This window comes from Electrona antarctica (assembly GCF_951216825.1).
Source record: "Electrona antarctica genome assembly, chromosome: 3".
Lineage (NCBI taxonomy): Eukaryota > Metazoa > Chordata > Actinopteri > Myctophiformes > Myctophidae > Electrona > Electrona antarctica.
The window spans coordinates 14,486,280-14,499,370 of NC_136808.1; the positions used below are offsets into that span (position 1 = coordinate 14,486,280).

General features: G+C 42.5%; 1 protein-coding gene across 1 annotated transcript in view; it reads right to left on the minus strand.

The window, feature by feature from the left end:
• Positions 1-13,091, minus strand: part of LOC306920772 (alpha-protein kinase 3-like) — a 31,238-nt gene that overhangs the window by 15,310 nt on the left and 2,837 nt on the right. The window contains exons 3-7 of the mRNA XM_079497648.1: positions 10,495-10,533; positions 9,413-9,534; positions 8,406-8,523; positions 8,004-8,250; positions 5,971-7,632 (exon numbers count right to left, since the gene is read on the minus strand). Coding sequence (XP_079353774.1) covers positions 5,971-7,632; positions 8,004-8,250; positions 8,406-8,523; positions 9,413-9,534; positions 10,495-10,533 — 2,188 coding nt within the window. The remainder of the gene's footprint in view (positions 1-5,970; positions 7,633-8,003; positions 8,251-8,405; positions 8,524-9,412; positions 9,535-10,494; positions 10,534-13,091) is intronic.

The window sequence follows — 13,091 nt, forward strand, 5'->3', positions numbered from 1 at the left end:
CGTTGCACACACACTCCCTGGATGCCAACAATGAACCTCTGCCACACATTTTCCAAAACGGCCTGTTATAGCGCCACCAGGAGGCCGACTTTCATAAAACACTTTCTTTTATATTACTCCTCCAGATTTTGTCCAAAAATCCCGCAAATCGTTACACAGTATCTCTATAGTCATGTGCTCAAGACGGATCTGTCCGATATTTCATATTCCATCCTAATTGGCTAACATTGGCTTTCAAAGTTTGCAGGATTGGCCCATTTTGAACAAAAAGCCTCAAATCATGAACGCAGCGTGCAATTTACGTGAAATCTTTCACGCACTTTCCTACTAGGCTGAGGAATATATCCCACCCTTTTCACATTGGCCTGTTATAGCGCCACCAACAGGTGGATGTATGCAAAACACAATTTTGGAACAAAATGACTGATTATGAAAATCATCCAATTGCCATCAAAGGCGTAAGAACAAATGGCACCCTTTTCACATTGGCCTATTATAGCGCCACCAGGAGGCCACAACCTGACCTGTACCCCGAGGGGCACTTTTTCTAGTTCCACCTCTGCTGACATTTTACTAAAAACAAACAGGACACCTAAAGTTAGAACTCAACCCTGGATAAATCATATCACTAATGGACAGGAAAGCAGGAAATCCGAACGTAATAAAGATAAGCTAATAAGTATAAGCTATCAGTATCCTATTACATTCTATGAGACTGTTTAGCTACAGTACATGCTCTACCAGTACTCAAAATTGCAAGGGCCAGATGTGTTTTTGACTATTATCTTTGTTTAAAATTGTCTTGAGTGGACAGTAGGTGATAAATAGGTGGGTCGGTGGGAGGTTGGGTATCACCAGAGTGTAGAGTAGGAGAGTAGCGATAAAAGGGACACTGAGGAGGCACTGGGGAGTGGGGAGGAATGGGGGGACACTGGGGGAGACACTGGGGAAGCACTGGGGAGGCAGTGGGGAGGACTGGGGGGGCATTGGGGAGGCACTGGGGGAGGCACTGGGGGGACACTGAGCAGACAGAGTTGGGACAGAGTTAAAAAAAGCCCTAGGCGGCTGCGTGCTCGGCCTGTAGGAAGGGCTGGGCCTGACGACACGCTTTGATCTCCCCGCAAAGTGGGTGCCTATGGGCTATAGCTCCAAAGATTGCTCCTATGGCTGGAACTATCCCATTGAGATAGAATGAGCACTTCCGCATTCCATTGTTACAATGGGAGTCAACGCTAGTGTCTCCATTCTCTTACTATATTACTCAGGGTATCACAAACTGTAGGAGCCAAACAGGGCTAATATTTGTATTTGTGCACTAAATTGGACATTTTATGGGTGGAGGCACCACAGTTGATGGGAGTTGCCTCTGTGGGTGGCCTCTACCGGCTATAAGTATAATGGCTCAAACCTGCTCACCTGATGGCTGGTTTGAACTTGGAGGCAGGGTGAGCTGGGAGAGATACTTTTGTTCATCGCATTTGCACTTTATTTTGGTTGATTCACATTTGGTATAATTGCTCACGGTTTAAATTATTGGATTCGCTGCACATATGTATTACATGTATTTATTGGACATATTGTAGTATTTGGTGCACTGAATAATAACTAGTAAACATTGTAAACTATAGAGCTTTGAATATGAGTCTACAGTTTATTTATCTCCCAGGCTTAGCCTCCCGGCTGATTCATTTAATGGAAGGCAAACGTCTTCTCTGTGTGCCTTCCTAGGCTGGGCTGAATCTCTGGTTAAGTTACAATAGCACCAGAGGCTCCCTGTCCCTGTGTCACATCCATCCACACATGAGATAAGCCAGGAAATAGATCAAAGGTCAGTCTCTTTGCCCATACTGTAGAGTAGTGCATCCAAGGTTCTTAGTCTTTTTGCACACCTACTGAAATTAAATGGACGTGCATTGGAGTAATGAACTTTAGAAGGGGAGTCCCACACAAACACAATGTCTTCACTTAACAACTAAAATTGTTTATGCAGATACTACAACGCTTCGGTCGCTAGGACCTTCATTAGGCAATGCCTGAAGATTTTTTGTTGTGAAGACAGTGAAGACAGTAGCCCTCATTTATCAAAGTGGTGTAAACCAAATAGTGAATGTACGGCGAGATCACGGCAATTGTTGACATTTATCATTCTATCGTGATATTGACTTCAGCGTACGGCCCGCTCAGATGTCACGTCACGTCTGAGCGTGTGTAGGATTGGTCTACACCTGTAGAAATGCAGAGCAGCATTGTATAATAATTTGACAGGCATCGGGACACATGTATCCACTCCAAAATGTATAATCTAACACACTAATAATTAATCCCTGTAAAAATATAACATTTTATAAAGGCATACATGGACATGCATTACACGCCTATCTTATTTCCAAGTGACAGTGGCAAGCATATGCTAAATTAGGTGCTTAATCATTCAGCCATTTAATCAAGTGCTTTAACAGTCATTCAGAGAAGATTGCAGATCTGGATCAGACCTACGTATGAGCACTTATGCGAGAGCATTTTGGGGAGTCGGGACCGGCGCCACTGTAATCTTTTCAGTGAGGTCTCCATACTTATATAGGCCTACACTAGCTACGTCCTCTGGAGTTATGTGCAACTTGGATTAAGGATAAAAACCTGATCTCCAATCTCCGCGCAGGTGATCGCACACTGTGGATTTATTTGGGCCACCGGGACGTCCGGGAGATTGGAGATATAACCTTCCTATCCCAGCACACACCAGCCTTCATCCATTAATGTTTATGCATTAATTCACCAATCACTCCATAAGCGTTCAGATTAAGACTGCCTTGCCATTAACGTGGTGGCACGGCAGCCTGTGATTCACAGGGATATCATGACTGCTTTAACACACACTGCACACTTCTCTGTAATGGGTTGAATTAATATACTAATGTATTCGATTCATGACGATGTGATTGGTGTCATTCATGTACTTGATAAAGATTGTACCGTCACAGAATCCGTGTGTGTGTGTGTGTGTGTGTGTGTGCGTGTGTGCGTGTGTACGTGTGTGTGCATGGACATGACATGCAGCGAGGTGGGCAGGGGAAACTCTTTCTTATTGGCTTTCCATACTTTGTTTGGTCTGGGCGTTTCGAGAATATTTAAGGGTGTGTTATTTAAATGATGGTCGGTTTCAGCCGTCTCATTTATCAAAGCTCAGACCGAATGTACGCTAGGATTGGCTGTATAGGATCGCTTGATAAATCCCACTTGGAAGTTGGACGTGGGCGTAAACTCATTCCTGGGCTCAAATATAAGATGGTTTGTACATTGCATTGATGAATGAGGGCCAGTGTGCGGGACTCCCCTTTTACGCTCTTCTTATAGGTGACTAAAACTAACTAAATAACTAAAACTAGAATTGAATAAAATGAGGCTTTATAAAAAATCACACCCGTGTGAACTGAGTGGTGCAACTCCCCCCCCCCCTCTCTCTCATTAGCAGGCAACAGTGCAGCACTATCTCTCTCTCTCTGTTTCTGGCACAACAGCGCCCCTACTGGTACTCATGAGTCACACATGAGTCACACACAAACATAGTCGCACACAAACATAGTCACACACAAACATAGGTTAACACGGACATTGCTGTTCCTTGGAGTGGTTGCACCACTCAAAAATAACAAATTATAGAGAAAATAGCCTTAGTTTTAGTCAATATATTTCATACAGGCCTAGTATTTTGATTGTAGCCTCCATGTGTTTATGAGCTTCTAGATCGGCAATTTTTCGGCATGTGACACCGTCGTACGACGTACAGTAGCATAAACAAGGTTTTACGTCTCTGGCATGGTCCATGGGTGCTGGGTGGGCATATTCACTAGGAGAGGGGGCTATTTAAAGTCTTACCATGTCTAGAATGGAATGTAAATTATTTTAAGAGGTGCTCCAGTCATGCAGGGCTCTGCCCCATGTCTTTATTCCCTCAATATTATCCACCCAACAGCCACAAAACGTTCAGCTGAAATCAATAATATCAGTATTCCGATATTAACCTGCAGGCGGCATTAAGTGAGGGTGGGGGCCGCCAGTTACCCATGTATGGCCTAGGTTCACCATGATCACATAAGCAGTTCAAAATAATAGTTCATAATCATAAAGCAACTGTGAGTGTGAGTGCTTGTTTCACCTTTTTATGCGCCACATATTGTGTTTGGAACAAACTCTTAGAGGTAGTGTTAGAGTTAAAACAATCTCATTGACTGGCTGATCTTGGTTTCTGAATTATCAATAGCTGCCCAGACAATAATACATTTTCATAATGTATTATAAAGTGCAGTATGTGGAACTCATAGAATAGATATAGTTGCTTATAGAGGGAAGACTTATCATCAATGTATCCACCGAGACACCATCTGTTCCATTTTGCTTTCCATTGACAGGCCAATTGCCTTGTTGCTGAGAGAGCACATAACAATAATGTCAATACAGACAGACGCACTATGGAGAGCACATTATATAACTTGTGGTTGTCTCTCACTTACGCAAGACTGAAATTACAAACTTATACACTATCATAAACGATAGAGTTTATGATTCTATCGTAAATGAAATTTGTTTGCCTTTGGATCATTACTCATTATCATTCCTGGTGAGAGCAGGAGTGGACCTGGTGAGACGTAGGAGGGGCCCGGACAGGAGTCAACCCACAGAGCCTATAGTCCCTCCACATGCCAGAATTGTGCCTCTCAGTCGCGGCAGAGTAGTTCCGGAGTGGTTCCAACGGATTGTGTGGCCCTGGTCTTTCCCTAGTGTCTAATCGAGGGTAGCTACTGGGACGTAAGTCGGGACTTGATCACCCCGGCTGGGTCACCCGAGTGAGGGGTATGATGTTCGCGAGACCCGAAACCCAGAGGACCTTGAGATACATCATTGAGGATACGTCCCAGGTGCATCCATGCAAAGTATTTTCGTTCTTATGAAGTAATAATATAAAGTTCAAGCCACAAAAATACCTTTCGTCATCTGCCAATATTAACGTCATTTTCACTGTCAGTGGACATTATGTCCAAATTGTTTTAGTCACAAAGCTCTTGTTAATTGGTTAAATACACCCTTAGCCACTTTCAACATGGCTTCCCTATTTTTGAGCATGTCATTATAGGAGAAAACATCCAATTTTGTCTTTTATATTTGTGAAAATAGCTGATCTACAACATTGTAGTTCAGCTTATTTTGGCCACTATTTCTACAGTCTCAGAGTTACAGAGCTGTAAGAGTTCATTTGGAACCCCCTCAAGAAAGCCTGACGGTCCCTCAACCCCATTTTGAGAACCACTGAAATAGGACATAAATATATGAAAAGAAAACAAACAAAAAAGCATAAAAGAAAAACATTAAACGTTGCAATTATGGAGATACAAGGTATCTGCCTGACAGTGATATATGTACAGTAACACAGTGGGGCATACGTGTAAACTGTAAAGGCTATAAATAGGGACAGTATGCATGTCATGTCATGACTGTCAGGCAGAAACCCAATATCTCTATATTTCATTTCATTTTTTTTAAATAAGTTATTGCCCCAATTGCTTACCTGCTATTTTCAGTAGTTCAAAAAGTGAAAGTAAAGGTTTAAGAGGTTGTGTGTGCGCGTGTGTGTGTGTGTGTGTGTGTGTGTGTGTGTGTGTGTGTGTGTGTGTGTGTGTGTGTGTGTGTGTGTGTGTGTGTGTGTGTGTGTTTAAATATATAACCAATGACAAGTATAACAAGCTCTAATAACTACATTGGATCCACTGGGTTCTTTTTTCCATTTCCTGTATCCAGTTTTGAACATACAAGGCATGCCCGACAGTGACGATATACACATAACACAGTGGGGCATTACGTGTAGTCTGTAGAGGCTATAAATAGCAGCAGGATAGCTGCATGTGTTACTGATCTGGCCTGTGTTGGCAATGCAAAGCACTCATGACATGAGCTCATGGGAACAAAGCCACTCACCTTCCCCAGTGGCGATGGCCCAGACACACACACATTCTTCTGGCCGGAGCTGCTTTCCCTCCCAGACAGCTGATCTCCACACACATCGTGTGGTTCACACGGAGGCCTGCTGAGCACAGCATCGCCACCTCCTGCTGAATTTAGGCTCCTGTGAACTGATGCGCCGTTGACTGAGGTTTCAGGAGGCCGCTGTGGATGTGCTGTTGCTGCATCCACCCTCACATTCACAGCCTGAGCGCTGTGGTTTTGATACACAGTTACCAAAGGTTTCTCATCAACCTCCATGGCCGTAACGTCTTCTTGTTGCGTTACAGCAACAACCTCCTTCACGGTGTCTTTAATTGAGATCTCAGGGGAGGCTACAGGATGTGATGCTTGTTGCGTTACAGCAATTAGCTCCTTTAATGTGTCTTTACTTGAGGTCTCTGGGAAGGTTATGGGAGGACTGAGGCTTTCTACATGCCCAACTCCATTCTCAGGCTTTGCAGCTGGCTTACTTTCAGTCCCCGACAAAATGTGACGCGTAGGGGACTTAACAGCAGGGGATACAGAAGCAGGAGGTCTCTTTTGTGAAGGAGCTTCAGTTCCGGGAACGCATGACTTGAGGTGTGGCCGTACTTTCTTCTCTGCTGCTGTTCTTTGATGCTGTTTTGTCTCTTTGTCCGAGGCAGAAGCAGAAGAGACCACAGCTGACTTTAGGTTGCTATGAACTTTAGTACCATTAAGGGACATTTCAGGAGGCCGCTGTGCATGAGGTGTTGCTGTATCCACCCTCATATTCACAGCCTCGGTGGTGTGGTCTTGACGCTCAGTAACTAAAGGCTTCTCATCAACATCCATGACCGTAACGTCCTCTTGTCGCGTTACAGTGATAACCTCCTTTACCACGTCTTTACTTGAGTTCTTGGGGGAGGTTACGGGATGCAATGCTTGCTGTGTTGACACAATGGGAGGACTGAGGCTTTCGGTATTCCCAACTCCCTTCTCAGGCTTTGCAGTTTGTGTGCTGTCAGTCCCTGAGGATGTGTGACACATAGGGGAAGCGACAGCAGGGGATACAGGAGGTCCAGGAGGTTTCTTTAGTGAAGGAGCTTCTTCATTTCTGTGAACACGTGGCTTTTGTTTTTCCGAAGGCTCACTGGTGGGTGACTGCACTTTTGTCTCTGCTGCTGCCGTTATTTGGTGCTGTTTTGTCTCTTTCTCTGAGGCCGAGGCTGAAGAGACGACAGCGCTCTCTACTTCCATAACTTCTTCTAAAGGCCCCTGAGGTCGTAAAGACTCCTTGAGAGACGACATTTCACAGGCCTGCTCGGTCGCTAGTCTCTCCGCGGACACCATCTCCACCGGGGTGTCAGGCTGCATGCCATCGGCACTGTCATCTGTCATCTTAATCTTCTTTTTGATGAAGGGCGCTTTGGGTTGGTGGGAGTTGAACGTCTTCTGCACGGAGTCATACACATACGTGACAGCTTTGCTGCCGTTTTCGTTAGGAGCTTGTCCGTTGGTGATGGGAGATGCGGTCCCGTTGGTGGCGTGGGTCGGCTTTTCTTCTGCCTCCACATTACCGGCATCCTGTAGCCTGACCTCAGCCTGAGAAACCGGGAACTGAATCCCTTCCTCTGCCTCTTCATCTTCTGTGGAGCTTGGCGTGCTCTGAGTAACCTGTGTATTGGGTGGAAGAGTTAAATATGAACAAGTCAATGTAATCGATTATAAAAAACATGTTCATCATTATTTGGGCAGCAATTTGATGAATGATCAATTAATCGATCCCTATGTAACTTTCTAGACGCAAATCTTCAAAATGGTTAATGAAAATATGGGATCTACAAGATCGGAGTTTGTAGATGGTCTATTTTCACTATTTTCGCACAACACTGTTGTCAGACAAAGTACAAAATAGGTCTTAAGTGGTTAGTAAATGCATTAATAATAAATATCGATTATTAAATTAATCTGAAAATGGAGAAACCGATAGAATAATTGAATTGGATCTGTATGTTCAACATAAAGCTAGTAAATTCAAATCAAACCTCCATGGGAGAGCGGCGTTTCCTCTGGGAGCGATCTGGACTGATGGTTCGGAGCTGCTCCTGCTGGTTCTCCTTGCTGTCCAGATCCCTGCGCTTCTTCTCTGCTTTTTGTTTGAGTTTGGAGAAGTAGCGCTGGTGGATCAGGAACTCGCTCATGACGCCGACCTCCAGGACCCCGGAACACGACACAATGCCTTTGGTGTTACTGGCCGATGCCTGGTAGATGGCCGCATCATCCACAGAGCAACTAAGACGGTTTCAGATAAATGCATCAGGGTCATTTAAAACTGCTAGTTGAAGTTTGACAGAAACAATGGTTTTGTGTTGGTGAAAATATACTGTACTATAAATTAAATTAAAGTTCAGTTATACTATCAAATAACATAGGGCATTCCAACGTACTTGAATATGTGCAGGGAATGGTTTGGTCCATCATGGAATATTTCATATTTAGGCAGTCCACAGTATCTGTCTAACTGCACATCATCTCTATACCAAACAACCCGAGGGGTGGGATGACCTGAAACCAAAACCAAATGCAAAACAATCAGATGATGATGGTTAGGTTCACAGCAGTTAAAGGGGAAAACCACTCATTTTCAACATTGAACTACTCATTAATATACCTTAGAGTTGTTGTGTGGAAATAATATAAAGTCACCCCCCCTTCTGTTTAGCCTAGAGCTGGAGGTCTAGAACTTGGGGTCATGTGATCACTGACATCACAAAGAAGATGTGCAGTACATTGCAAGCCGAAGAGTACATCTTTGTGATGTCACTGATCACATGACCCCAAGTTCTAGACTTGGGGTCATGGATGGAGGAGGCAGACCTAAGAGACCGGGTGGGAATGTTGACATGGACATGGTCAGACAGGTATGGGGGGGCGAGGTTATGAATAGCCTTGAATGTGGCCAGACCTCATCAAACCCTGTACACTCAAGACATTGCCCCCGCTGCCACCCATAGATCTTCATATATGTAGCTGACCTGTTCTGACATTTCTTATGTTGATCTGACCTCATCAAACCCTGTACACTGAAGACACACTCCATACATGGCCAGTACAGAATTCATTCAATATGTTGAGCTGACCCCCCATGCCAAAGCGCCAGCGCTCGCCCAGCAGTCTGCTCAGCAGGCGGATGCGTGTACGTGACCTCGCACTTTAGGGCCACGCCGATTCTCGCCCTCAGGACGTCTTACTGGCTACGTCCACATAACAACTCTAAGGTATATTAATGACATAGTTCAACCCCTTTAAAGCAGTTTAACTGATCTTGATTTGATATTAACAAATGTAGCTGGGGAGCACCTGGAACCCTGTTAAGGACCCCTGGGGGTCCCCAGACCCCACTTTGAGAACCACTGATCAACAAAACAAATGATAGGCTACGCAGTGCGCTTACCCGTGACCATACAGGTAAATTTCACATTGCAGCTCTCAGACACAGCTTTTGACTTCAGGGTTATCTCAAAGGACGGCTGGGTTTCCTCTGTTAACTGGGCCATCACACTGCACAGTGTGCTCCTGCAAAGCAAAAACACTTCAATGTGTTATCTGACGTGATTTTGATATATTAAAGTCACCCTCTGCAGCAGTATTTCAGTTTACAGCAGGAATATAGGATCCTGTCACCGCCGACAGGAGGGTATATTCAGTTGCTAGCTTCATTTAACCATGTAAGCAATAGGCCTACGTTGTCATGATGTGACATTGTCATTGAAATTGTAGATCTGCTATTTGCAGTATATTTGGAAATGTTTCAAAATAATTATATGATTTAAATTAGAATTGGTGAAATCCAAGCGTCCTTGGGTTTTTGAAAGATGCCACATAAATTCAGGTTATTATTATTACATCTACAGTGTGTCTACATGTGTGGCATAACTGGCATTACATCTATACTGTACACTACAGTGCTGTTAAAGTGCACTTGAACAAGGCACCGACCGATGCACATGAATGCTCCCTGTGTGCACTGACTGACCTCTGTGATATAATGAAGTGTGCTGAACTATGAGTACAGTATGCAGATGAAGGAGGGCTATAGGCAAAAATACACATTTTAATGTTCAAACATCTGATCTACAAGCTCACGTGTCACGATGCAATTCATTGTGAGCTTGTTATCCATTTTCAATCCAGGGCTTAAGAGGTTAATTGACAATACACTGATCCGCTTTTATGTAAAATCATATCATCATTCCTGCGGTCTAATTACTTTAAAAGTGTCACTAAAAGAAACAAAAGGCCTCCTATAACGAAGACACAGTTTTTAGATAATGTACAAATAATCATCATACGATATTACTCTCATTGTTTAATACTTCCCAAAATGAACACAGGGTCTATTAAAAAATAATGATTACACCCGAACCAGTCCACCAAATTCTGTACAAAAAAGAATCAACCACTATTTTCTATTTGCACTCATGCTTTCCGTCCAAGTATTAATGTATGGATTTGTGAACAAACACATGACATTACCTTGTTGGCCTGTATTGAGAATACCTGTGACCTGAACAGCTTTGCAGAAAAGAAGCAAACAGAAGCAACTCATCAGCCACAATGCATGTTATATATGAATATGAAATATGAACATTCATATGGACTGTTTAAAACTTTAAATTCAGCCAAATTCATGTTGTATTTGGTTGGTCTCTTTCCCAGTTTAAAACATATTGAAAGTGAGTAACTAAAGTTGAACCACTTCCAACCTGGCATCCCTATTTTGGGCATGTCATTACAGAGGGAACACTTTAAAAACAATTCCAAAATCGTGACATTAGCTATTTTTTGCAATTCAGCGTACGATGAAGTATGGACTTGATTTCACACTACTGAAAAGCAAAACTGAAACTGAAACTGTTTAGAAAATATTGTTGTATTCAATAGTAAGCTTTTCTTGTTCTTTTTTTTAAGCAAGGAAAATAAAGTGCACCTCGTGATTTGGAAATAATTGTATTTCTTTTGTTATGTGATTTAAATATTGGAGAACTGAGACATTTGTACCACAGGAACTACACACAAAGGAGGTTTCTTCAGTCCACATGAATTTAATGTATAGAAATGAGACACATGACCATAATGAGAATGTATTCAATACATGATGCAATGTATTGAATGGTCACAACATGCATACATGCAGAAACATCAACACACAATGACATGATAAGAGTGGAATCTTAGCATATGCATATTAGGCCTGTCACAATTATTAAATAATTGCCTGATCACACTAATCGCAATTATTTTTTTGCATAATTGTCCAAATCGTTTACATGCACAAATAAATCATCAATAATAGAGGAAATATAAGGTTATTGTCAGTCATTTCTTTGTATATTTTAAGTTTTTTGTCAGATCTGCCCTGTGCAGTTTTGGTTAAAAGGCTAATATGAATGTAATTAAAATGTATACTGTATGTTCCTAATGTTCAACACCAAAAACACAGTTAATCGTCAACAATATGTTATGATCATGAAAACCTCAACGACCCCAACCACAATGTATGTGTGTTTTTATAATGATGTGATTTTAAGTGAGTTTAATGTGTACGATTCAACATAATTATTTCCTGTGCCTGTAACAGTTGATCTTTGCCTGGTGTTGACAGCCCTTTCAGTGTCGGGTCACTTCACGATTCAGGGATCCAACTTTTACCCTCCACTGCATATCACCCATGATTAAACACACGGAAACCTTCCATTTATACTTGGTCACATACTGTAAATAGCAGATCTACGAGCTTACAGCTATTTTCGACCAATTTTATTTGCAGATTAATTGACCTGTGACTCATATATATAATTGTGATTCACAGTGTTCCTGGCATTGACCAATGCATTGGAACATAAAAAGGGCAGATGACAAAATACTTAAATGACTGACATATTGAGCGATACCAATACTCAAAATAAATATGGCCAAAACAAGGTATATAATGTAAAGTTATACTAATGTTCAGACTAGTGATGCACGGGTCAGGTTTTTTTTAATGACCCGCCCACCCCACAAAAAAATATATACTGTAAATCAACGACCTTTCCCGTCCTGCAACCTGCCAAACAAAAAAAGCCGGCTTTTCAACACACAAGCAAGTCCATTCAATTCAATTCAATTCAATTGCTTTCCAAAGAGAGAGAGCGCACGGAGTGTTGTGGACCATTTTTGAACAATTGTTCATATAGCTCTGGTCCATAGCTCTAATGCTGTTGCAATGCCGTTGCATATATGTTACCGATTACTTCCGGGGCTTGCATAAATGCAGACCAGCCTCTTGTCTTTAGCGTAATCACCAATACAAAGGCGGGTTGTGTCATTAGAAAGCCTAGTACTTTCCTTAGTGGAAGCACTCTGAGCCTCCCACCACACGTATAAAAGGTACTTTTTGGCCAGAAAGGGATTTTCTTTTCACAGGAGGAAAAATATTCTCTATGTGGGTTTTCTCTGGGCAATATCGGTAGAGGGCGCAGTGGAGTAACTACAATATTTTTTTACCCGGTGGAATAATAATCCTTTTTTGCCCAAAAAGTACCTTTTATACGTGTGGTGGGGGGCTCAGTATGCTTCCACTAAGGAAAGTCGGCTTTCTAATGACACAACCCGCCTTTGTATTGGTGAGAAGCACGCTAAAGACAAGAGGCTGGTCTGCATTAATGCGAGCCCCGGAAGTCATCGGTAACATAGTTCTAAATGCAACAGCATTAGAGCTATGGACCAGAGCTAGTTCATAGCCTACATCAGCGTAGCATTTCATTCATCATTTTTCATTGTCCTACTCAGTTTCCTCTCAGAAACAGTCCAGGTCCAAATCTAAGTTCATTTTCAATGCCATTGCTATTGCAAATTCCAAGCCATATTGTGGTATAGGCTAATCCACAATGAAATTATCCTAATTCACACAGAGTGTTCTTTAGTCTTTTTAGTGTAACTAATATTGTGGCTTTTCCAACAATCGAAAACTAAAGCCACCGTTCTTGAATAGGGGGCAGGGGCTGTAGTCTCGTGTCTCGCTTTATTTAGGCTACAATTAACACATTGACTGCCACGATTGTTTCAGTCTCTGTCCATTCATGTGCCAT